The 26530-nt window shown below is 45.2% G+C and overlaps 1 protein-coding gene across 2 annotated transcripts in view; it reads right to left on the reverse strand.

Moving 5' to 3' along the window:
* Nucleotides 1-26530, reverse strand: part of AFAP1 (actin filament associated protein 1) — a 97443-nt gene that overhangs the window by 62830 nt on the left and 8083 nt on the right. For both annotated transcript variants that reach the window (XM_069495851.1, XM_069495850.1), the window contains exons 3-4: nucleotides 14304-14412; nucleotides 2086-2297 (exon numbers count right to left, since the gene is read on the reverse strand). In XM_069495851.1, coding sequence (XP_069351952.1) covers nucleotides 2086-2297; nucleotides 14304-14412 — 321 coding nt within the window. The remainder of the gene's footprint in view (nucleotides 1-2085; nucleotides 2298-14303; nucleotides 14413-26530) is intronic.

Genomic DNA, 26530 nt, shown 5'->3' on the forward strand with positions numbered 1-26530 from the left:
CAGAGAGTGGCATGCAGGACATCCGTTAAGGTGTGCCCCTAGGACAAAGCCAGTAGGAGGGAGAGGGAGAAGTGGGACTAGGCAAAGAAGGAACCCACAACACAGCTCAAGTGGCCTTGGGGACACCCCGAGAGCTCTGGAGTGCCAGGGCCTCATTGGAGCTGCCCCAGATGTCTGGGCCTTTACACCCTGGCACTGGAGGCAGAACCCTAGGGCAGGCGCGGACCTCGGGCTCAAGGGCCCTCCTCCATGGAGACAACCCTGCATGAGCTCAGCAGCCCACGGTCCTGACGGGGGTCTGGGTGCATCACAGCATCCACCCTAGAGCCACCGGGCATAGAACAAACAAGTTCTATAGTAGGAGATACAAACAAGCTATTGATGGGAATACAGACTGGGAACATTTAGGGGAAGAACATGGCTTTTCGTTTTCTCTTTATAGCTTTCTGTACTGTTTAAGTTTGGAAAGCATTTACTTTTATTACCGTTGTCTTTTTTATGTCAATAGGGGCATCTGAACACTCGGATCATAGGTCATTTTTGAAAGGAAAAAGCTTTATAATAAAAATAACTAACACTGATTCTGCATTTTATTGAAGACAGTGCTTTCTCCCGCTTTTCTGTTGATTTCGTCTTAAATATTTACAACTACTCTAAATGGCAGGCGTCATCATCCCGGTTTTGAAGGAGGGAAAACTGCTAGGAGACCCAAGGGAAGAAAACTCACAGACGGGGAGGAAGACAAGTGGTGGTGACGAGGACCAGGACCCGGACCCCAAACTGTGAACCCCACATCCCACTGCAGGGCTTCCCTCACTGCGCTCTAGAACTTCTCTTTCAGATGAGGGATGATTGTGTATTCTTAAAATATTTATGTAATAAATCCACATCTTGCAGCCATTATGTCAGATTATAAATAAGGACCATATTAATCTTTTTTTCCCCCCATTCTTTAAAATTCCCCATGGCATCATTTTTGGCATATTCTAAATCTGGGAGAAATTCAGGCCACACATGTGGAAAAAATACATTCTCTCACCATTTTTAAAAGACTGAACAAAAACATTAATTCAAAAATATACAATGTCCTAAGAACCTAGTACAATAAGATTCCCACAATTCACAGATGAAACTTGGGGAAAAAAAGTATTATTTGCTCCACTGAAGAGTGATATATAGAAACATAAATTCTCATGTTTTCTGTTTTAATGATATAATCTTGAACAATTTTCCCCCCAAGGTTACTCTGAAGGAAAAACAAAAGGCAAAAACATACTCAAAAGTTTCATTAATTCCGATAATCAAGCATGGTTTCTACAGGAAGGAAGGAAAAGGAAGAAAGAAGGAAGAAAGGGAGGGAGGAGGGAGAGGGAGGGAGGAGGGAGAGGGAGGGAGGAGGGAGAGGGAGGGAGGGAGGGAGGAGGGAGAGGGAGGAGGGAGGAGGAAGGGAGCGAGGGAGGAGGCGGGGAGGAGTTGCCACACCATCCTCAAAGGCTCTTGTTCCTAATGGAGCCTCCACTGGAGTAACACCGACAGCAAAGGGGTCTGTGTTTCCCCATCCCCTGCTTCTCTGTGACTTACTTATCTTCCTGTTCTAACTCTCGGATTTAAAAAAAAAAAAAAGGAGAATTGGCTCAAGCTTTCCAAAAGAATTTCCTTTCCTGGCCTCCCTCCCTCCAAACCTCCGAAGGCCTGCCCGTCCCACTTCCATGACCTGGCTTTGAGGAATTCACTGACTCACTACAAATGAGAAAATCCATCTTGCAACTTCTGGCAAGTTAAAATATTGTGCATTTCCACTGACACAAACCACAGACACTGCCCCAGAATGGGAACGATTTTGTCCCCTGGCTGCTTCTGGAGCTGGGAAACCAACAGCAGTGAAGATGCAACCTTGGCCGGTGCTCATCGATGGCTTATGATGGGTACCTGTGCACGGCCGCTGCGAGCACACGGGTCCTCGCCGAGGGCTCCCCTTCCCGGAACAGCTGGTGTTAACACTGACTGGGTACAAAGTCCATCGCTATAGATTTCCAACACAATCCTCCGATTTTACAAAAACACAGCCCATTCAGAACGCTTTACCAGCAGTTTGGTGTCCTTGATGACACAGAGTAACTTGCTCCACTGGCCGAAGCGCTTCTTCCGCAGCAGGAAGGCACAGATCTTGGCGTCCTTCACCAGGTCCATGGAGGCCTCCTCCGAGGGCCACTGGTGCCGAGTCTTCTTCCCCTTTCCGTCTTCCTCCTCTTCATCGTATGACTCATAAGAGCTACTCATGGCGTCCGAGTCATAATCTGTCAAAAATAAACAAACCAAGGTAAAAGGACCTTATCTTGAAGTTTGTTCAAGGGTACATCATTGTATTTTTAATAACCAAGTAATTCAAGGAGGAAGGGACTTTCGCTCTTTAAGAAAAAAAAATACCTCTAAGACGCTGGCAGTAGAAACTCCATGAAAAGTTCTAAACTGAAGTGAGTAAAAGTTCCATGTTTATAAAAACCTTTTCTAGACTGCTCAATACGGACCAGACACTACGCAGACCTGGCGCCTCACCGCCTTCCCGCGGGCCAGCACCACCGCACTCCGCGCCGTGTTCCGCCACGGGGAGCTCTGGCCGTGGGGGTCCTTTGCTCTGCCGCATCCACACCTCTATGTCAAAGTCCTTCCGAGTCTGCAGGATCCTTCTCCTAACATGTAAGATGTGACCAAAGGCCACCTCTCTCCTCTGGGTCATCCCCGGAACGTTCCTAGCAGTTTACACCCACCCTTCCAGTGGTATTCGCCTCATTCTGCGGCACATTCGCACTCCCGCTGGTGTTTCTTTCAGTTTCCCAAATACATCACAGTCTCTCTTATCTCAACGTCTTTGCCCTTGCTGTTCATCCACGCACCCTCTTGCCTTTGCCTGGTAAATGCTCTCATCTTTTAGGATTTAACTTACACTTCCTCCAGCAAACCCTCCCTGAGTCACCAAAGCTGGATGCTATGGACTGAATGTGTCCCCCACCAAAATTCAGGTGTTGAAACTCTAACCTCAATGTAACTGTTTGAAGACAGGGCTTTTAGAAGGTAAGTTAGGTTAAATTCTGTCATCAGGGTGAGGTCCTAATCCCATAGGGCCTTATAAGAAGAGAGAGAGAGAGAGAGAGAGAGATATCTTGCTCTCTCCCCATCCACAAGACAGGAGGAGGTGCCTCCCTCTCCAGAACCCGACCGTGCTAGCGTCCAGACCTCGGACTCCAGCCTTCGGAACCAGGAGAAAATGAATTGCTGTTGTTTGAGCTGCCCAGTCTACAGTATCTTGTTGTGGCAGCCCGAGCAGACTAAGACAAATGCCCTTGAATGTCTCCACCTGCCCAACACGAAACTCATCACACTGCGCTACCAGCCTGTGAGCCCATGAGGAAAAGTTGACCATCTCGTAGGCTGTGATATCCCAGCACCTAACGCAGTACCTGGCACATGGCAAGCACAAATAGTGTAGAAGAAAGAAGAAAGTGTCACATGAATTTAAACTGTACCTGCAAAGCCCTTGGAGGAATAGCTGGCACATCAAAAGTATTTCATAAATACCAGTGACTGTCGTTAATATTATTGCTTTCAGCCGTGTGGGATGATAAGCTCCTCAAGACAGTGTCTGATTCATCTCTGAATTCCCCTCAACCCAAGGAACCATCTGGAACATATTCACTTTCCAAAACACACTTGAGGAATGAGTGCCTAGATGATGAACACGGGGCAGATAAGGAGAACAATGGCTGATGCCGGCGATTGCACAATCTCGCAGACGCGCCAGAAATGGCAGACATTATACAGAAGAGAGCTCACATTTTTACTCCCTGGAAACCGGAGTTTAACTTGTCCTCAGTAATCATGTTTACATTACAATTTCCTTGCAAAGATTCAATACTAAGGGAGAGAACAGAAAGATTTAAAGCTTAAGTTGAATTTTCAATGATGAAAATTAGTCCAGGCAGGATTTTAAACAAGAACTAAGGAGACTGAAGAGGCACCTTTGGCAACGACACTGAGAATGAGCTGGAGCAGGGACCACGGAGAGGTGGGGCCGGAGGAGAGGCGTCTACGGCAACGTCAGGAAGAGACATTGAGGCTGGGGCTGAGATGGGCGCGAGGAACGCCAGGAGGGGCTGACTCCGGAGATGTGAAGGGAACAGACCTGTGGCTCTTGGTCACAGATCACAAGGGAGAATGAATGAGGGAGAACGGCCCAGCTTCTCCTCTGTGCTGCTTCACGCAAACCTTCCACACCCCACAGGCGAGTTCTCCTCCATGGCCCCCCAACACCCACACCCCCCGAAACATCAGTGTCACCATCTATCCAACAGCCCTGTTTCACAGGGCAGCCACAGGTGCCTATTTAAATTTAAATTTTAATTAAAGTCAAATAAAAATAAACACCTACTTCCACAGTCACACTCGCCACATTCCCAGTGGCTCACGGGGAGCACAGGTAAGGCCAGTCCCATCGCTGCTGGAGGGGACTGAGAAATCCCCGATCTAGGGCAGCACGTTACTGCAGAGATAGGGACGGCACATGCAGGACACAGAGAAGACTGCGAGCTAGACCTGGAAATGAGTTGTTGCCAACCAGATGGAAGAAGAAACCCAACGAGCAAAGGCACCAGGAAGTCTCAGACACACACTGCAGAGGCGCAGTGGAGCCTGTCGCTTTTTCAGCAGCACTTCAGTGAGTGCCACGAAAGCGACGCACGTGGTTACCTATCGGGGGAAAGAGGGGCTGTGCTGAGGAAGGGGCGGGGGCTTCTGGGGCCGACAACGTTCCATCCCTGACCTGGGTGGTGGTTACACGGGTGGTTTGCTTTATAGTAAGTCATTGAGCATATATTCAGATTTTATGTACTTATTGGTAAATATGTTTTACAATAAAAGAATTTTTAAAAAGTTTAGCATGGCTATAACACAGCATAAGTGGGGGCGAGTGATGGAACATGGAACAGAGAAGATGGGCGGATGCTGGGCCACACCCGTCACATGCTGTGCTAGTGTCCGATGTGCACTGAGGGATTTAAGAGCCGCAATGGACATAATCATACTTTTATTTCATAAAGACAGTTCTCACAATGGCTTAGAGGACCGTGAACCATCAGGGCTCGGCTCATTCTCTGGAACACCAAGTTCAGAAAATAATGAACATGGGACTGTAAACTAGCACAACTTCTGTGGAAAGCAATATGGAGATACCTCAAAGAGCTACCAGCAGAACTACCATTTGATCCAGCAATTCCATTACTGGGCATCTACCCAAAGGAAAAAAAGACATTGTATAAAAAAGACATCTACACTAGAATGTTTATAGCAGCACAATTCATAATTGCAAAGATGTGGAAATAACCCAAGTGCCCATCAGTACATGATTGGATTAATAAAATGTGGTATATGTATACCATGGAGTTCTACTCAGCCACAAAAAACAGTGGTGATCTAGCACCTCTTATATTATCCTGGATAGAGCTGGAGCCCATTCTACTAAGTGAAGTATCCCAAGAATGGAAAAACAAGCACCACTGTACTCACCATCAAATTGGTACTAACTGATCAACACTTATGTGCACATTTAGTAGTAACATTCATCGGGTGTCGGGCAGGGGGGATGGGGGAGGAGGGATGAGTATATTCACACCTAATGGGTGCAGTGCGCACCGTCTGGGGGATGGACACACCTGAAGCTATGACTCAGGTGAGGCAAAGGCAATAGATGTAACCAACATTTGTACCCCTGTAATATGCTGAAATAAAAAAAAAAAAGAAAAAGAAAAGAATGAGCAAATGAAGAAACAATTTAATGAATGAATTAGCTACAAACGGGAGAACTACCTTTGATTTCATCATTCTACAAACATGTACTTAGCACTTGCCGTATGCCAGGCAGTGCTTTCCACAGACATTTGTATGCCAGGTGCCAGGGTAGGGCGGTGCCTCAAACTCACCAAGGGCTCTCGCTCCCACTGTCTCACCAGGGATGGGGCACAGATCATGACTCTTACTCAGAGAAAAGGAAGAATGACGCTCAGAGACTAAATAATTCACCCAGGACCACAACCCTGAAGAATGACAGGGCTAAAACGTGAATCTAGGTCTTTTGATTTTAAACCAAAAAAGTGAACTATGTTCCCGGAAGCCCTTTTCATCCTTGGGAATGGGCTGAGGTCCACAACTATGACAGGGACAGTAAGTTCACTGTCCCTGCCTTCTTCTGAGAGCAGAACTGACAGATTCATTTTTAGAAAAACTTAGGCCCACTTAGCAGGAAACAGAGAACAGCCAGGAGTAACACTCGGCACCTACAGGATAATCAACACGCTGAACAGCGTCCTCAGCTGTTGCCCGACAAAGAGAACAGTCTCACTATTCACTCACTCAATACAGTGCCCCGGCCTCCCGGCAGGTGAACTTCTCCAAACCCTAGGCCAGCGCTCACCTAAGAAAGGCCCAGAACGGGGGAGGAGGCAAAGAACTCTGACTGCTTTCCAGTCTTAGGGTAAGTGGCACAGGCATGCACAGAGAGATGAATTGGGAGGCTTATTTCAGGGGCAGTTAGAGAGGGTGTTGGTTAGACACCGTCAGGTTGTGGTATGCAGATGTCTGCGCTTCGTGCACAGCAAGCAGGGAGACCAAAGTCAACAACAGAACTGTGCGGATCTGCGTGGAGAGAATGTTGCTGGTTAGGAAATGCTCTTTGTTTTAGCCAGGGCTCTCTAGAGAGATAGAACTGATAGATAGATAGGTAGATTGATTGGAGGGGATTTATTAGGGGAATTGGCTCAGGCGACTAAGGAGGCTGAGAAGTCCCATGACAGGCTGTCTGCACGCTGGAGACCTTGGGATGATGGCAGTGTGGCTCAGTCCAAGTCCAAAACCTCAGAACCAGGAAAGTTGCTGATGCACTTCTCAGCCTTAGGCAGAAGCCTTAGAGCCGAAGGGGAGGGAGCAAAGGAGGGGAGGGGCGCTGGGATAAGTCCTGGAGTCCCAGGGCCAGAGAGCCTGACCTTCTGATGTCCAAGGGCAGAAGAGTGTCCCAGCTACAGGAAGAGAGAGACTAAGCTGCCTTTCTTGTTTTTGTTCTGTCCGGGCTCCCTGACTGGATGGTGCCCACGCACACTGAGGGTGGCTCTTCCCCATCTAGTCTGCTCAGACTCACGCGCTAATCTCCTCTGACACGCTCACAGACACACCCCAAAATGATGCTTTACCAGCTCTCTCGGTATTCCTCAATCCAGTCGCATTAACACCTAAAACTAACCTTCACACTCTTCTTCACCAGAAACTATTAATAGTTTCACAGTCAGGAATTGCTATCATAGTGCAGCTCTGATAGAACTAAAGAAAGCGCCAATAAACTATTATTTTGTAACTATAAAATGTTCATTTCAGAAAAAAAAAATAGCATAAAAGCAAAGGCAACACTGCACACATTGCAAATCTGGCAAATCAAAGAGCCAGAAACGAAGCCTTGATAAGGCGGTTATACTATCACATGCTTCCTCTCCACTCAAACTACATAAGAACTTGTCTTTCAAAGCCACACGAGCTACAGACAAAGGTTAAGTGATGAGTGAGTGTAGGTGCCCTGTCCACTACAGGTCCTCACCAGGAAGTAGGGGACCACGGGGACCTTGTCGTGTTCTTCTGCCAAACTGGCTTCCATAAGGCAAGAAGCAGAAGACCCGCCAGGCCTCCCTGCTGGTGTCTGACCTCACTTTTCAGAGAAGGGAGGGCAAGAGGCTGAGCAGGAAGACGGCTCTGCTGGGGCAGCGGTTCTGTCAGTCCCTCCTCTCGCAGCTCAGGAGTTCTGAGCACAAAGCTTGGCACAGCGTTAGACATGTCACAAAAAACAAAAACTGAATGGAAATTCAGCATGGAAAAATCAACAGAACAAAGTAAGGAGTCAGAAAAGCACAGTCCATTCATTTGGCACGGTCATTCATCCATTTGGCACAGTCATCCATTTGTTCAGCAAGTGTCTGTTGAGTTCTTCTTATGTGCCAGAAACAGACAGACAAAAACTTTTACCCTCTCTGGTCTTACATTCTAGCAGGGGCGGGGAAGAGACAATAAACAAAGGAATTATAGAAGAATGCGGATATGTCCAAATGGAATACATTACAAAATTATTAGCTAATTTTTGGAGATGCTCCTTTGGGTTTCAATACTGATTCATCATAGTAATAGTGATGCTCTACACCTCACTGAGTGTTTTCAGACTCACAAAGGGCTTTCCCCTCTGTCGTCTCACCTGCTCCACACGACTCCGAGGAAGCAAGGATCTGAGCGAGGGGGACAGGTGGTAGGTAAAAGTGGGTGGGATGGGGGCGCTGTAGAGTCTTGCAAGCCACTGTGAGGACTTCGGCTTTAACTTTTGAGTGGGATAGAAAGCCACTGGGCGGTTCTGAGTAAAGAGCAGATCTGACCTACGTTGTCAAATGGCCAGTCTGAGTTCTAGTTCCCACTCTAGAGGAATATGGTAAATTACTCAATTTCTTTATGACTCAGTCTCTTCAAGATAACCTTGTCTCCTTGTCTCTCTCAGAGTTGTTGAGACGATTAAATGAAGAACACAGAGAAGCTCTTTGTGAACCTGAGAATACTAGAAGCAGGTGGGAAGCACCGGTACACCTTACCCTCCAAGACCAGGCCAGGAGAAGTTCGTAATAACCTCCAGACACTGGCTGTACCATGTGACATATTTCACGTAGACACGTAGCACACCCCACGAAATCAGAAATGGCATTTCAACCAGCCCCCTGGAGGAGCGAGAGGGAGGAGAGCCAGAAGACAGGAAACTAGAAAGCTGAAAATAAACATGAAATCTAGATCTGAAACAAAGAAAACCAGCAAGAGCCACACTGAGTTTGTACTGTGTCAACTTAGCTAAGTTGGAACCCCACTTCCACCTCCCTGTGTGGTCTGGGCGAGGTTGGCCACAAGAGAACGTGTGAGGGCCTGGAGGGAGGGAAGGGGCAGCAGGCATTCTCCCCGGGGCCAGTGCGGTGCCGGGCACTGCCAAGGCTGCCACTGCTGCTCGCGGTTCACCGCGCTGGGGTGGGGCAACACCGGACTTGGAGCCCCCCGCTGCCGTGGGGTCTCCTCCTCTGGCATCTTGGAGTCCTGGGACAGGTACACACACAACTCCACAGCCAAGGCCACCTGTGTTTGCTGCAAGTCACCTGTGTCATCAAGTTTGGAGGAAGCCAGAGACAGATGGATTGCAGTCTGTCCTCAGGGATTGCAGTTTCACCTTCATCTCGCCACCCTCAGGCCCGGCTTTTCTGCCAGACTGCCAGACCCACCAGACACACAGGCAGCAGCAGCTTCCAGAATTGTGTGAGGTCTAATCCTGAGAATAAGTCTTCTAGTCCATATCACAGTTGTTCTGCTTCTCTGATCAAACCCTAACTGCTCCAGGAATTGGGAATGAATGCCTCTGGCAGGCTCGTACAGATGAAGCTCAGTGTAGGCCTTTGGGATTTGGGGGCACAGCCCCTACTGTCCTCTGAAAACAACTATTTTACTTTTGAGAAACTGCTTTTGGCTGTTGACACCCTGGCAGATGTTTCACCACAGGACACCAAGTTAAGGTGCAACCTGAGCTGCCCATCCAGGAGCACCCCACCATCCAATCAAAGCGGTCTGTGTGTCCCTGGCCCCTATTCCTGCTGCACTGCCCCTTCGCTCAACAGCGATCCACAAGCATGGCCTCATGGTTTGGTTGATGGTCAAGACCCGATAGGAACTTCGTTAGAAAACTTATAGCAAACAGCTTGATCTGTGAGCAGACCTTCCAAATGGGCACACAACGTGAATATCCGTGCACCAGGAGGAGGCTTAGCAGAGGGCAACTGCAGCAGAAGAGGATCTTAGCACTCAGGTGGACAACATGACCCACTCACTGCACACAGATCTGTCGGCCTCTATCCCCTGACTTCTTGTGCAGATGGGCCCTTGCACAAGTGGCCCTAGTGGCAGAGAGTCGGCAACGTGGGCTCCACTCATGGAGACTCATCTGCCTCCAGCACTTCTTAGGACTGACGTTTCCCCCTAAGAACGCCCTCATCACCATCACGGGATGCCACACAGCACTGCCTCCGACCAAGGAACTCACTTTACAGCAAATGAAGTTCAACAAGGGATTTACACTCAGGAAAATCACTGGTCTTGCCACAGTCCCTGCCACTCTGAAGGAGGTGACCCAGCAGGCCAGTAGAATGGTTTTTTGAATATTCAACTATAGTGCCAGCCAACTGGCCACATCCTGTGGGTAGTATCTTCCAGACCATCTCCGGGCAGTGTATGTTCTGACTCACTGGTACACCTTCTCCCATAGCCAGGAGTCACAAGTCCAAGAATCAAGGGGTGAATGATAGGGCTTCTCTCACTATTACCCCTGATGATCCACTAACAAAATCTTTGCTTCCCTTCCCTAAAATTTTGGACTCCCCTGGCCTAAGGCAGGATACAGTGCTGGTTAAACTGGAGGTGGAAACTGCCACCCAGGTTCCTCATGCCAGAACACCAACAGGAAAAGAAAGTGGCTACTGCAGTGGCTGGGGTGACTGATCCTGCCCGAGAAGAAGCTGTCCCCACACAATGGGAACAGAAGAACATGTCTGGGATCTAGGAGGTCCCCTGGGCACCCCTTCATCCTCCCACACCCTGATTAACATTAAGGGACAATCACAACCACCCAACACAGGAAGTCCTACCCATGGCCCAGACCTTTCAGAAAAGGAACTTGGGTCACCCCACCAATAAGAAACCATGATCAAGCAAGGGGTTTGCTGAGGGTGAGCGGAATATGGAATGGGCAGTACAGGAAGTTATAAATACCAGCGATGACCACTGACCAGCTGTAAAGATGAGGACTGAACTTGTCATGAGCTTTTCTTCCTTATTTGGATGTGGATGTATCTGTCCATGTAGATGCTAACTCTCTCCTCCCTCTCCCAGGCTCCTACCATCTAACCTAAGAGGTGCTAAGAGTAGTCAATCTTGCATCTCAGAATTTAAGTTATAGGCACCAGAAGAGAATGAGTGTCACCCAAAGGTTGGATAAAGGGACTCTGTATCCTCTTTGGGGAGTTGGGGAGTTTTCCATTATACAGGCAATAGCTGAATCATGTTGGAATCAAGATGATTTTGCTCGTCTTTATTTGGAAATCCAGTGTGGTTAAAAGAAGTGTGCATGGATACCAAACTGACGAAAGATAAACTGTACTGGTTTTCTCTTGTATCAACTTGGCAAGGCTGGAATTACATTTCCCAAAATCCTCTTTCTTGGATGATTCTGGGGTAGGGTGACCACAGGAGAAATTTGGGAGTGCTAGAGAGGGAGCAGCAGCCCATACACTCTGAAGGTCGGTGTGGGGTACCAGGTCCCACTGCAGCTCACCTGGGCTGTGGCTCACCTGGGCTGTGGCTCACCTGCCGGCCCACCTTGCTGGCACAAGGTCCCACAGGGTCTCCTCCCTTCTCCTCTCTGAGTCCTGGGCCACGTATGTGTGCAGCTCTGGGAGGCAGGTTCCAGCTTCTCCTGCTGGTTACCTACGCCATGGGGACTGCAGGAAGTAAGCGGCACAGGCTGCAGCCTGTCCTCTCCCCAGTCCTCACCTAGCCTCTCTCAGGGGTCTTCACCAGTTCCCACAACCACATATGGCTCATTCCTTCAACAAATCCTTTACCCCGTAACATGCACAGTGGGTCTGCTTCTCTGAAGATACCATAACTGACAGGGGTCGACAAAACTGATCAAAGTTCATCTCTAAGTGAGGGCAGTAAAACCTGGGCTGGGGGGCCGGGCGCGGTGGCTCACGCCTGTAATCCTAGCACTCTGGGAGGCCGAGGCGGGTGGATCGCTCGAGGTCAGGAGTTCGAGACCAGCCTGAGCAAGAGCGAGACCCCGTCTCTACTAAAAATAGAAAGAAACTGTATGGACAACTAAAATATCTATATACAAAAAATTAGCCGGGCATGGTGGCACATGTCTGTAGTCCCAGCCACTCGGGAGGCTGAGGCAGTAGGATCGCTTAAGCCCAGGAGTTTGAGGTTGCTGTGAGCTAGGCTGACGCCACGGCACTCACTCTAGTCCGGCCAACAGAGTGAGACTCTGTCTCAAAAAAAAAAAAAAAAAAAACCTGGGCTGAGCTGACAAGTCAACTCAGTGCTGCTGTCCCCTCCAGGGAAAGGTGGCCGTGTCCTCGAGCCATCGACAGAAAGTTAAGAGACATTTGACTAGAGAAGCCGCAGTGGCTGTCATTGTTGACTCCATGTCTCCCCGAACTGAGTCCTTCTGTTCCTCTTCCTTCTGGAATTAGCGCAGGGCAAGCTGCCCACGTTGGCAGCTGAGGAACAGCTCCACTGAAGAGGACACACACATCAGCTACGTGGAGCTTCTCAGAATGAAAATTGCCAACAGCTCCCAACATCAAACAACCACTCTAGGTTTCCAGCTTGAAAGGACGTTGAGGGAGGGAGGAGAGGGAAGGTGAGGGAAGGCCAGAGAGGCAAGTTCCAAATACTAGGAAATACCCTCACCAAAAGAACACATTTTTTTCTTTACTCATGGCCATTAAAAAGAAAGGAACCCAATGAAGTTTTGAATTATACCAAGCCAGCTAATTTTTCTCTTTTCTAATTAATCTATCTTCTTAAATAGTTGACACTCAGAAATTATTTAAACACATTTTTGCCAAATACTTCTTAAACTTAAAATTTTATAGTGTGCTTTATCAGAATTATCCCTTTTCCCATTCAGAGTGCAACAGCTGCTTACTGACAGAGGGCTCTCTGCGCCGACTGTTCCGGTAGAGCAGCAAGAGTGAGGCGGGACAGCCCCTCGGGCCGCACAATCCAGCAGGTGTGACTCTTGTGCAGCCGCTCTTCACAGACAGATACGCCAACAGGAAAATCTACAACGATCTAGCAATCAGGTTAGATTCTGCTTTGCTGGAAGCTATGCTTGTTTATCGCTGGGGAAGAGAAAGACCGAAACCCAAAGTCTCTACGTAGCCAAGATTTCAGGTAACATTAAAACCACTTTAGGATGAAGGAGAGAATTTCCCTAAGAAGACAGAAGAGGTTAGAGACCATGGCATGAAAAGTTAACGGACTGGAAGCCTCTTGGTTACAATTAGCAACACCTTCCACTTACCTATCTTTCATAAAGCAAAGCAAGCTGGACTCCCTAAGTCGACACACGCAGATACTCTACTTTATCATCTTTGTGAGACAACAGCACACTGCCTGACAGATGCTGACAGGGGATATAAAGCCAACAATTCAAAATACATTCCACAGACAGTCCTAGAGAGGTTTCTGACGTCAGGATGTCGTTCTTTCTCTGAACTTGAAAGCTGGGTACTAACAAAGAGGCACGTCTGAGGGTTATCAGCAGGCAACTACCTGGAGCTACAAGGACTACAACTTAGGGAAAATGTTCTGGTAGGTGGGTGTGGTGGCTCACGCCTGTAACCCCAGCATACGGGGATGCCAAGGCAGAGGATCACATACGGGGAGGCGAAGGCAGGAGTTCAAGACCAGCCTGGGCAACATAGTGAGACAACTCTCTACAAAACATTTTAAAAATTATCTGGGTGTGGTGGCATGTCCCTGTAGTCCCAGCTATTCAGGAGGCTGAGGCAGGAGGATCATGTGAGCCCAGGAATTTGAGGTTGCAGTGAGCTATGATTGTGCCACTACACTCTAGTCCAGGCAACAGAGCAAGGCCGTATCTCAAAAAAATAAATAAATAAATAAATAAAAATCTGGTAAAACTTATATTAAAAAAAAAAAAGTCTATGACTAAGATGCCTATTTGTGTTGCACTTAATTATTTTTAACCTGACAGTCAGCTTGGTAGAAAATGCTCTGATCATGCCAGGGTGGACGCAGCCCAAGGGGAACACCCTCTACTCAAAGGCTAAGGGGAGGGGGAGGTGGCACCCATGAAAACAGACCACAAAATGCCATTTTTCCTCTGCCAAAGAGAACACGTTTCGTTTGCTGCTGCTTGTTCCTGCACAGTAAGGCCTCCCAGCCTCTGAGTCACCAGGAAGACAGCCATCGGAACAACGGCCCCCGGGGGCACTCGAGGCTCTTCCAGCCCTTTCTGCAGTTACCGCCTCGGTGGGCTCCGTGTTTGCTCAGCCCCACATCTCCGTCGTGTTGCACGATGCCCCTGTTCCCTTCACACCCACAAAGGGGCCGGCCCCTCCAGCAGTCCTGTAAATAAGGGACCGGCTCGGCCACACAGAGCCCCCACTCACTTGACGTGATGTACTCCGGAGCTTTTCCAGGGCTCAGGGGCACAGCTTCCTCGTAATAACCTTCTGGGAGGGAGGACGTCGGTAACGGTGGAGGCCCACTGTCCGGAGGCTGCGGGGGTGGGGGGGAGGAAAAACAACGCAGAAATTAGCATGACTGCTAGAGGGAAATTCTGTGCTTCCGTTAACAGGTTCGAGCCAGCATTTTCCTCCCTCTCCTTTGAAACGTCTGTGGTGATAAAGAACCCCGTCCTTTAAAGAGGTTTGGAAGGCCAGTTCCCGATGTGTCTCTGCGACTTTCCTGCTTGCGTCCATCCAGCCCTGACCTGTGCCATCCCGTCCCCGCCAACTTGCAGGGCTCCGAAAGTGTGCAACACAGCCTCACGGGAGCTTCCTCTCCCAGCATGGGATGGGGCCCTTCCCCGGGTCTGAGAGGGCGGCTGAGCTTGTCTTCGCCCCCGAAACACTCGCCCCCACGGACCCTCCCAGACCTGACGCCAACTCTCCCCCACAGCCACACCACTCAGGCCGTGAGCCCCTGCAACCCAGCACTGTTCAGGTCTGCCTTGTGGTCCTCACAGAGAAAGCACTGGTCCACACTGCCTGAATTAGTGAGTGCGGTTTGTCCACATTCTCACCATGTTCCTAACATGTGCCAGGAAAACTTTTTTACACAGTGCATGTCACCTGGGAGCCACTCTCTGACAGAAAGTGGAAGTTATTCTCGTCTCTGCAGAGGGAATCCACTCCTTACTGAAACCAATCACATCACCGTCTCTTGACAAGCTCAGAGCCTGAGGCACTCTCTGGTGGTGAAGTCAGAACCTCGGACTGTGGAAGGGCTGGGGCTCGTTCCACTCCCCAGGACTATCCAGATTCCACCTGGCCTTCACGACTCAGCTGAAGTCCCCTTCTTGTCTTAAACTTTCCTGATGGCTCTAACCCACACCAACCTGTCCTTCCCACGAACACCTACATGATTTGCTGGCCATGTCTTTCACTGGTCCTTCTGCTAACAGAGAAGGTCAACAAAGAGAAGGAAAGCTGGCATTCGCCAAGCACCTGCTGTCTGCCTGGTGCTGTACTAGACGCTTCTGCCCTGTCACAGGGGACATCACTCAATCCATGCAGGAATCCATCAGGGTACTTATCATATATTGCCTTACATTTTACAGACATAGAAATTGAGGCTCAGAATCTAAAACCACCTTTTTAAAATCAGACACTAGTATATGACAGAGAAGGGGTTTTCAAATACCATGTGTGCCTGCCAAACACATTCTGATACTCACATTCTTTTTTCTTTTATCTGTTAATGGTGTACATCTATTTCACACTATCTATGTTGTGTAAAACTGGGAAGAGGTGTATCACAGTGAACAGAACAAGGTCTACCAAGTTAAGGTTCCAAGTAGAACATTCCAATGAAATCATGGTTTGATGGTTGGTTGGTTTGTTAATGTCAACTCTCTAGAATGTGAGCCTCCATCACTTTCCATGTAACTCACCCCATGAAGTCCTTTGTGGAAGACTAACCACCCACAGCACATTCCACCCACTCCCTCCTCTCGCCAGACGAAGGAGAGCGCTCACTCAAGATCACCCGCACAACGTCCCTCTGTGTCCTGGCGACAGCTCTCCCACTTCTGCCCCAGTCCTATTTCCCAGGCTAAATAACTCCAACTCCTCCGCACTCCCAGCAGAAAGCTGGTTTCCTGGACAGTCATCATGCTGTGGTCTAATGCTGTACCATATCCAGGTCATTCATATCTTCCTAAGAAGCAGTTCTTAAAAGGGAACTTGATACACTATGCTCAGCACCAGGAGAGGTCTGCAGCAGAATCCACACCCAGGTTAAAATCTCTGCTTGTTGTTTTTGGAAAAGAGTTGTTTGATTCACTGAGTTTCTTTTATTCATGAACTGCAGGGTGTTCCAACTTCCTTTTAGTATGGTGAAACAGTCAAATTATTCATGTCCTGGGGAAGCATTACAAATAGTTGAATCAAACAAATTGTTAAGTAGTACAAGTCAGCTTCCCTTCCTGAGGGCTGCAACTAACGCAAAGGTGTTAAGGCAAAGAGCTTACTCTCTAAACGGGTGGGATTTCTGAACAGATGCTTCCACATCCTGTTGGTGGGTGTGTATCTGGCACAACCTTTTGAGAGATATGCCATTAGATGCAATAATTCCACTTGTAGAAATATAGGCCAAGAAGACCAATTAGGCACATGAGCAAAAAAGGTGTAGGAATGTCCAATAAAAATTTATTTAGCAAAATCTAAAAACAATCTAAATGTTCTTCAAGAGAAGAATGCTTAGATATATTACTACGTCCACAGACATTTAATAGGATAATGCACATGTACATTTACTTAAAAAAAGTATCTACTAGATATTGTTGAATAAAACAGGTATACTATGATTCGTTTATATAAAATCTGTGTGTTTCTGCTTATGTACATACAAAGATGGTCATTCGCCAAAAATGTTAATAACGGATATCTCTTTTTTTAATACATACCTGTATAGCTTGGATTTTCTACATGGTATTTATCACTTTTAAAATCATGAAAAAAAAATCAAACTATTTGCACTTTGAAATAATACCCCTCAAAAAATATTAATCATCTGCTAGAAACACTCTACTCTCAAATGCCATTTATCCCCAACATCTGCCACAAGGGTTTCAGACACATATGTCTTGTTAAAGGTCAAACAGGAGAGTCTGAAAAGAGGAACCCAAACTGTTATTCAGTGCCAGAGCTTTCTGGGGAAAAATGTTTTCAGATCTTTTCCAATAGGTAAGAATCCACTGAACTCACAATTTACAGAAATTTTAAAACGTACAAATTGGGAAGACAGGTTTTCAAAAGGGATCACAGGAAACCAGAGGACAGGCAGGAAACAAGAGTGTAAAATGAAGATGGTGACAACTCAGACACACAGCATGTGTCCCGTCCAGGTCCAGTGTGGCTCCCGGGTCTGTTCAACCTTCCCAGAACTCTGAGCCCCAATTTCCTCGCCTGTAAATACGGTGTTGTGTCATAACAATCTCCAGAATCTCCAATTCTAGTATTCTTATAAAGTTACAAGTCCAAGCCAGGTACGGTAGCTAACATCTGTAATCCCAGCACATTAGGAGGCCAAGGTGGGAAGATCACTCGAGGTGGAAGTTTGAGACCAGCCCGGGCAACATAGTGAGACCCCATCTCTACAAAATATTTAAAAAATTAGCCAGGCATGGTGATGTGTACCTGTAGTCCCTGCTATTCAGGAGGCTGAAGCAGGGGGATCACTTGAGCCCAGGAGTTCAAGTTTACAGTGAGCTATGATCACACCACTGTAGTCTAGCCTGGATGACAGAGCAAGACCAAGTCTCAACTAAAATTACAGGTCAATAGACAATAAAGCCAACTTACCTCTTTCAAAATATGAGTGAGAACTGACCTTGTGTCTTCACCAAAGGATAAACAACATGAGAATCTTTGGTCAGAGCAGGTCCTTCAAATGTATCCATTTTTGATAGTAACACTACTTATCTACCCTAAGGTATTGTAAACTTCTCCTTTAAGGTCTCGCTGCAGGTCTTATTAGAGGAAACCAGAACTTACAACAGCACAGTAATATGATTTACAGGCTTGGCTGGCTTACAATACTGACCATAATTTTAATTCCCATCTTTTGGGGAAAAAAAACCATTAGTATTTACCTTTGCTACTTTAAGAACAAGCCACATAGAGAATTCTTTTGTTTTTATTTTTTTTTTTATTTTTTTTATTTCAGCTCATTATGGGGGCACAAAAGTTCAGGCCACACATATTGCCCATGCCCCCTCATCCCCCCGAGTCCAAGCTTCAAGTGTGTCCACTCCCCAGACAGTGCACATCGCACTCATCATGGAGGTATGCACCCATCCCCTCCCCCCACCCCCATTCCCCCCAAGTCAGAACTTCAAGCGTGTCCATTCCCCAGGCAGTGCGCATCGCACTCCTCAAGTAGGTATACACCCATCCCTTCCCCCCAGCCCCCACCTCTGTCCGATACCCAATTGGTGTTATTCCCAAATGTGCACTTAGGTGATGATCAGGGAAACCAGTTTGCTGGTGAGTACATGTGGTGCTTATTTTTCCATTCTTGGGATACTTCACTTAATAGAATGGGTTCCAACTCTCTCCAGGAGAACCAAAGAGATGCCATATTGCCATTATTTCTAATAGCTGAGTAATATTCCATGGTATACATATGCCACATTTTGCTAATCCATTCATGAATCGATGGGCATTTGGGTTGTTTCCACATCTTTGCAATTGTGAATTGTGCTGCTATAAACATTCGGGTGCAGGTGTCTTTTTTATATCTATTTAGAACTCAGGAAAATCAGTAAGAAAAAATCAAACAACCCTATCAAAAAGTGGGCAAAGGACATGAATAGAAATTTTTCAAAAGAAGACATAAAAATGGCTAACAAACATATGAAAAAATGCTCAACATCTCTAATCAACAGGGAAATGCAAATCAAAACCACAATGAGGTATCACTTAACTCCAGTGAGAATGGCCTTTATCAAAAAGTCCCATAATAGGCCGGGCTCGGTGGCTCACACCTGTAATCCTAGCACTCTGGGAGGCCGAGGCGGGAGGATGGCTTGAGGTTAGGAGTTGGAGACCAGCCTGAGCAAGAGCAAGACCCCGTCTCTACTAAAAATAGAAAGAAATTATATGGACAGCTAAAAATATATATAGAAAAAATTAGCTGGGCATGGTGGCACATGCCTGTAGTCCCAGCTACGCGGAGGCTGAGGCAGAAGGATCGTTTGAGCCCAGGAGTTTGAGGTTGCTGTGAGCTAGGCTGACGCCACCGCACTCACTCTAGCCCAGGCAACAGAGTGAGACTATTCCTCAAAAAAAAAAAAAAAAAGTCCCATAACAATAAGTGTTGGCGTGGATGGGGAGAGATAGGAACACTCATACACTGCTGGTGGGACTGCAAACTAGTACAACCTCTGTGGAAAGCAATATGGAGATACCTTAAACAGATACAAGTAGACCTACCATTTGATCCAGCAATCCCATTATTGGGCATCTACCCAAAAGAACAAAAGACATTCTATAAAAAAGACATCTGCACCTGAATGTTTATAGCAGCATAGTTCATAATTGCAAAGATGTGGAAACAACCCAAGTGCCAATCAATACATGAGTGGATTAATAAAATGTGGTATATGTATACCATGGAGTATTATTCAGCTATAAGAAATAATGATGATATAGAATCTCTTATGTTCTCCTGGAAAGAGTTGGAACCCATTCTACTAAGTGAAGTATCCCAAGAATGGAAAAATAAGCACCACGTGTACTCACCATCAAATTGGTTTCACTGATCATCACCTAAGAGCACATTCAGGAATAACATTCATTGGGTGTCGGGCAGATGACAGGGAGAGGGGATGGGTGTATACATACACAATGAGTGCGATGCGCACTGTCTAGGGGATGGACATGTTTGAAGCTCTGAATGGGAGGGCGGGGGGACAAGGGCAATATACGTAACCTAAACTTTTATACCCCCACAATATGCTGAAATAATAAAATAAATAAATAAATAAAGATAATAAAGAGTAACAGTCAAAAATTACATACTCTGAAATAAGAAAATTAATGTTCAAGTTTTAATTCCATCACATTTCAGCAAAACCCTTTTCTAGCTGGCCCAAGTATTTGCGCACCACCGCATGGCATTCGTGCCATAATCTAAAATTCCTGGGCCACAGCTCATTCTTTAAGAAGGTATCTGTGCTGCCGAGGGAAACGAACGACTGGATTAAAGTCATTTTCAATGGATAATAATATTTTTATATTAATAGTTTAAACTGTAAAAATGGCTTCAATCCTAACACCAAGAATTTTGTACATACTCTTCTTGGCAAAATAAGACTTTATCCAAATTACACGCCATTCCACTCTGGTCACTATTTAATTTGCATTCCACACAGCACTTGAGTAAACACTGGGAAAATAGTCACACATATTTTCTTAAGTTTTCTCTCATTTTATTTATGCAGGACAAAGAATGAAACCCCCGTGGAGCCATGTCATCTCCCCTTTCTTTTCTATCTGCGAGTAGACATGCAGATGGACAGCAGAACAGTGCAACAGGAGCATAAGCAGGATATGGGTCTGGAATCCAGTCGCAGAGTGAATTTCAGATAAAGATGCCACTGGGATTATACAGGAGCCGGAACTCTCAGATTTGCGAAAGACAAGGGAAGAAAGGGGAACAAGATGGTTCACATCCTCTAAAAGGACCACATCTTATTCCGCACGGAAATAAAAGGTTTTGTTTGAATCGTGGGCTTTAGCCTCAACTCTGCAAGTGGTAAAATACCTACTTTTGTCACATCATCTCAAAGAGCCTCATAATCTCATCTGTCAAACTGAGATCACAGGGCTGCTGTGAAAGTTCTTTAGAAAGGATGAAATGCAATCAACAGACGAGGGGGTAAGGGCTGGTCCCCAACTTCACTGTCTCATACAGACAGAAAGTGGAGTGGGAGGTGCCGGGGGCTGGACGTGTGCGGGAGTTGATGTTTAATGGGGACAGAGTTTGAGTTTGGAAAGACAAAAAAATTTTAGAAATGGGAGGTGGTGATGGTGGCACAACAGTGTGAATGTACTTGATGTCCCTGAACAGTACACTTAAAAATGATTAAAATGGTAAATTGTATGTTATGTATATTTTACCACAATGAAAGAAAAGTTCATTGTTATCTGACATAAAAAGACATCAAATTTACATAACCTCTGGCTTTAAAATATCAAAGAATTAAGTTGTTCTCCCCTACTCCAGGTTAAATTACTAAATAAAAACAGGTCCAGAAAATGCCTTGCTCAGGTATCATATGTATTGCACTGTATCCCCAAAAGAAGTTGACCTTGCTCTGCTTTCTTCTCAATCACAAAGATATGAGATATTCCTGGGTTTAGACTCAATGCTATTCTGAAGGCAGGGCAGGAAATGAAGCACTGAGGGTGCTTGTCTGTGTTAAACCCTTCAGTGAAAGGGCGGCTTTCGAGCTGGGCGGCGGGGCACAGCAGCCAACGTCAACACAGATGGGATCCATTTCCCAAAGAGCCAGGCACGCCTCTTCAAATGCTCTCTCAGCACTTGTTGCATACTAAGTACAGTCAGTTTGATAGCTGCACAACTCTCAGTATGAAACAAAAACAAAAATCTTTTGAAAGGCATGTCTTTTCATAGATACACATATTTTGGCCTGATCCAGTGTCCCCTTGAAAAAGCAAAGCGCTAAAGCAGAGTGTTAAACACAGTGTACGCCACACTGATTGCAGAGATGCAGGAGAGGTTCTAAATTTCCACACAACAGACACGCCTACACCCCTAGGAGCACATCCAAAGGGACAGTAGCCACGAAGAAGGAATGCACAGGGACACTGGAGGCTGCTGCCACCCTTACTCTAAGGTCAAAATAGTGACATGAAAATATTCCCTTCTTCCGTAAAAGCATTACAAAACTGATTTTCTGACGTGCTTCTGTCATTAGTATTTTCTACATATAATACAATGTGAGAAATACAAAAAAAGTATAAGAAACAAAGAACATCTTCCAAAGCTTAAAAGTGAGGTTAAGGAATATCAAGAGATAGTTAATAACTGCATGAAGCACTGTTAGGCACTAAAAGGGATGAAAAAAGATAAGTCCTATTCCTTAAAGAGTTTGTAACAAATAACTATGATAAAAGGCAGTGTTCAATACATACAACAAAAGAGGTAAAAATAAAATGCAATGTGGTTTAATGTATGAGAAATAACACTTAGCTGAAGTAAATCATAAATTAAAGAAAACATCCTCCAATGGTTTACTTTGATGACAAAGTTTGCTTTGATGACAAATTCCAAACTTCTCTGCACGGCCTGCAGGTCCTTCCTAATGTAGCCCGTGCGGAGAATTCTGGCTTCACCTGCAGACTTCCCACCCAAACCCCACTATCCCACAATGCAGGGTTGCTTGCAGTGCTCCCAGTATACCTGGCTCTGTTTTGGGCTTGTGCCTTAATTTTCGGCAGGCCCCACCTGGGCCTGCTGCCTACTCATTCTGTCTTGACTCCACTGTAACCAAATTCTCCTAAAATTCAATTTGCCAATAACAAATGACCAACTGGCCAAAAACCAATTCATCAAAAGCAAACTTAATTTACTGCATGACTGGCTTACCTGCTGAATAACAAATTCACTGCAAAACTATCAGAAAAATACAGTAGAGCTGTCTTAACCAAGCTCCACCTAACTGACTCATGAGTTGACACATGTTCTCCGCTCCCTCTACAAAATGCCGACTGAGGTCCCTGAAATGCTAAATTTGGTGGCCAACAACCTCCTCTCTCAAGTGCCTTCCAAATAGTCCCACCTACTGGGCTGTTTATTTACTAAGAGTCAGCTTCGTTCTTTAAATTCTTATTACTATAATTATCTACTTTAATTTGATCATTACATAAACAAACCAATGAAAAAAATGAGTACACAAAGAGAGTTGATGATTCTCTGAGATGCTTTAGACAGGTTCAATCAAAACAAACTGAACGGACGGCTGGGGCAGACATCAGACTCCAGCTCACCAGCCTTTGGACTCTAGGACCTACACCAGCGGGCCCCTGAGGCCTGAGGCTTTCAGCCTTGAACTGGGAGTTACACCATTGGCTTTCTTGGTTCTGAGGCCTTTGGACTGGACTGAGCCACGCTGCCAGCATCCCAGGGCCTCCAGCGTGCAGATGGCCTGTCATGGGACTTCCCAGCCACCATAATCACATAAGTCAATTCCCCTAATAAGTCCCCCTCACGTATATATACACACATATCCTATTGGTTCCGTCTCTCTGGAGAATTCCAACACAGATTTGGGACTGTGAAAGCCAAATATCATTCCTTTTTACTGTATTCCTTACAACACAATGGAAGAGATCTGTGAAACTGTTCCTTCACAAAAGGCTATGATAAGAGTATGAGTCTACTTAATGGAGAAAGATAACAGTTTAAACACTAATTATTTATTGGTGATGCAAAAGCAGAAAATCGCTTAACTGCAATAGCCACGCAATAATCAGACTTTCAAATGGACAGCATATACTTACAAAATTTGTAGACCACAACGACTCTCCAACTATAAGTGCAGTGAGTATTTCAAAGATCACAGAAGTGAAAACACTGGCAAAAAATACAAGAGTCTCCCCTGCCAAATTATTCAGTGGTATATGACTTCTGCCCCTTCACACATAGCACAATTTGCTATGCTAAGCATTTCATCTTCCTGTCATTTCCACAACTGGAACTGTAAACTGTGCAGAGACAGTTTAGAGAGTTCTAATGATGCTTTGCACATTTTTTGCAAATCTGCCCCCGTGAAAGTGCATTATCTCAATGTTGACTATTTCAAGTATTGTGTGTATATAAAAATGTTGAAACTTCTTCAGCAAATGAAGAAATCTCCTTTTTATACACGTGTATTTATGAAAGATAAAATTTCTTGAGATCTCAGCTCTCTAGGCGACTACACATGCAGTGGTGACCCATCAAGGGTTTTGAGCATCCTCGTTCAAAGACTTAGGTTGTTCGTCACAGTGTTTCAGATGACTGTAGTTATGAAGCTGGTTGCACACACCTATCAACCCTGTGATATGCATTTACATATTTCCCTTTTTGATCTATTTCTTTATGAACACGGTTCATCTGCTCACAACTGTTACATCCATGTAACTGTCATTAGTACACCTGAGTGCTTCTGCTTGTGCAGATGTTGTGTTTTTTTCATTCTACTCTTTATTTATTATTTGTAATGTTTTCCCCAATAGTAAAAAATCTGGCTGTTGTTATTTGCAATATATTTACTCATTAGTTCCATCATACATTACAAAGTAGTTTTAGCAATGCTAACCCGTATCAACATATAAACAAATTACTAATATAAATTATTTTTATTAACATTATCTCGTCCTTTTTCTTTTCTTTTCTTTTCTTTTTGCATGGCCCAAGCCATTTTTTTTTTTTTTAATTTCGGAATATTACAGGGATACAAACATTTTGGTTGCATACAATGCCTTTGCCTCACCCCAGGCAGGGCTACAAGTGTGCCCTTCCCCCATACAGTGCGTTCTGCATCCATTAGTTGTGAGTTTACCCACTCCCACTCTCCCTCCCACCTGACCAGCACCCAGTGAATATTACTACCATATGAGCACCTGATTATTGATCAGGTAGTACCAATTTGATGGTGAGTACATGTGGTACTTGTTTCTCCATTGTTGTGATACCTCACTTTGAAGGATGGGCTCCAGCTCTATCCAGGATAATATAAGAGGTGCTAGATCACCATTGTTTTTTGTGGTTGACTAGTACTCCATGGTATACATATACCACAGTTTATTAATCCACTCATGTATTGATAGGCACTTGGGTTGTTTCCACATCTTTGCAATTGTGAATTCTGCTGCCATAAATATTTGAGTGCAGATGTCTTTATTATAGAATTCTTTTTTTCCTTTGGGTTGATGCCTAGTAGTGGGATTGCTGGATCAAATGGTATTTCTATTTTTAGCTCTTTGAGATATCTCCAAATTACTTTCCACAGGGGTTGTACTAATTTGCAGTCCCACCACCTGTTCCTATTCCTCCACATCCACGCCAGCATTTGTTGTTTGGGGACTTTTCGATAAAGGCCATTCTCACTGGAGGTAAGTGATATCTCATTGTGGTTTTGATTTGCATTTCCCCCGATGATTAGAGATGTTGAGTACTTTTTTATGTCTGCTGGCCATTATTCTGTCTTCTTTTGAAAAGTTTCTGTTCATGTTCTTTGCCCATTTATTGATGGGGTTGTTTGATTTTGTTCTTGTTAATTTTGTTCAGTTCTATAGAGATTCTTGTTATCAGCCTTTTATCAGATCATGTAAAATGCAAATATTTTCTCCCATTCTGTATGTTGTCTATTCGCTCTAATAATAGTTTTCTTGGCTGTACAAAAGCTTTTGAATTTGATCAGGTCCCATTTATTTATTTTTGTTCCTGCTGTGATTGCTTCGGACGTCTTCTTCATAAATTCTTTGCCTAGGCTGATGTTTATAAGAGTTTTCTCAACATTTTCTTCTAGAATCCTCAAGGTTTCATGCCTTAGGTTTAAGTCTGTTATCCATCATGAACTGGTTTTTGTGAGAGGTGAGAGGTGGGGATCCAGTTTCAGTCTTCTGCATGTAGATATCCAGTTTTCCCAGCACCATTTATTGAATAGAGATTCTTTTCCCCAATGTATATTTTTGTCTGCTTTGTCAAAGATTAGATGACAACATGAGGATGGTTTTATATCTGGGTTCTCAGTCCTGTTCCCAAGGTCTATATCTCTGTTCTTGTGCCAGTACCATGCTGTTTTGGTTACTATAGCCTTGTAGTAAAGCTTGAAGACTGTTAGACTGGATGCCTCCCAATTTGTTCTTTTTGCTTAAGATTGCGTTGGCTATACAAGGTCTTCTCTGGTTCCATACAAAGTGCAGAATTATTTTTTCTAGATCTGTAAGGAATGATGATGGTATTTTGATAGGGACTGCATTAATTCCATAGATCACTTTAGGTTGTGTGGACATTTTAACAATATTGATTCTGCCAATCCATGAGCATGGTAGGGTTTTCCATCTGCTTACATCTTCTACAATTTCTTTTCTTAGTGGTTCATAGTTCTCCATATATATGTCTCTCACCCCCTTCATTAAATATATTCCTAAATATTTAATTTTTTTGATGCTACTGTGAAAGGTGCTGCTTCTTTGATTTGATTTTCAGCTTGACTATTATTGGCGTATATGAATGCCACTGATTTGCATGTGAAGATATTGTTACATCTGAAGATACTGTTATTACTGCCTATTTTATTGTATAAAGTGGCCTATGAAGTGTCTGCCATGTTTTTATGTTTGTCAAATAAATCCCCTTTTAAAAATGTTTTATAAAATGGAGGAATGGGGGGGAAAAGCTATTTGATTAGCTATAGGCACATCAACTATAAAAGAATAGAGAAGCATTAATAAAATTCTAGAGATTCTAAACTCAGATCATGTTACAAAAACTGGAAATTAACAATGTAATCATAGGCCGGGTGTGGTGGGTCATGCCTATAATACTAGCAATTTGTGAGGCCAAAGTGGGAGGATCACTTGAGGCCAGGAGTTGA

This window comes from Eulemur rufifrons, chromosome 20 (genome assembly GCF_041146395.1).
Source record: "Eulemur rufifrons isolate Redbay chromosome 20, OSU_ERuf_1, whole genome shotgun sequence".
Lineage (NCBI taxonomy): Eukaryota > Metazoa > Chordata > Mammalia > Primates > Lemuridae > Eulemur > Eulemur rufifrons.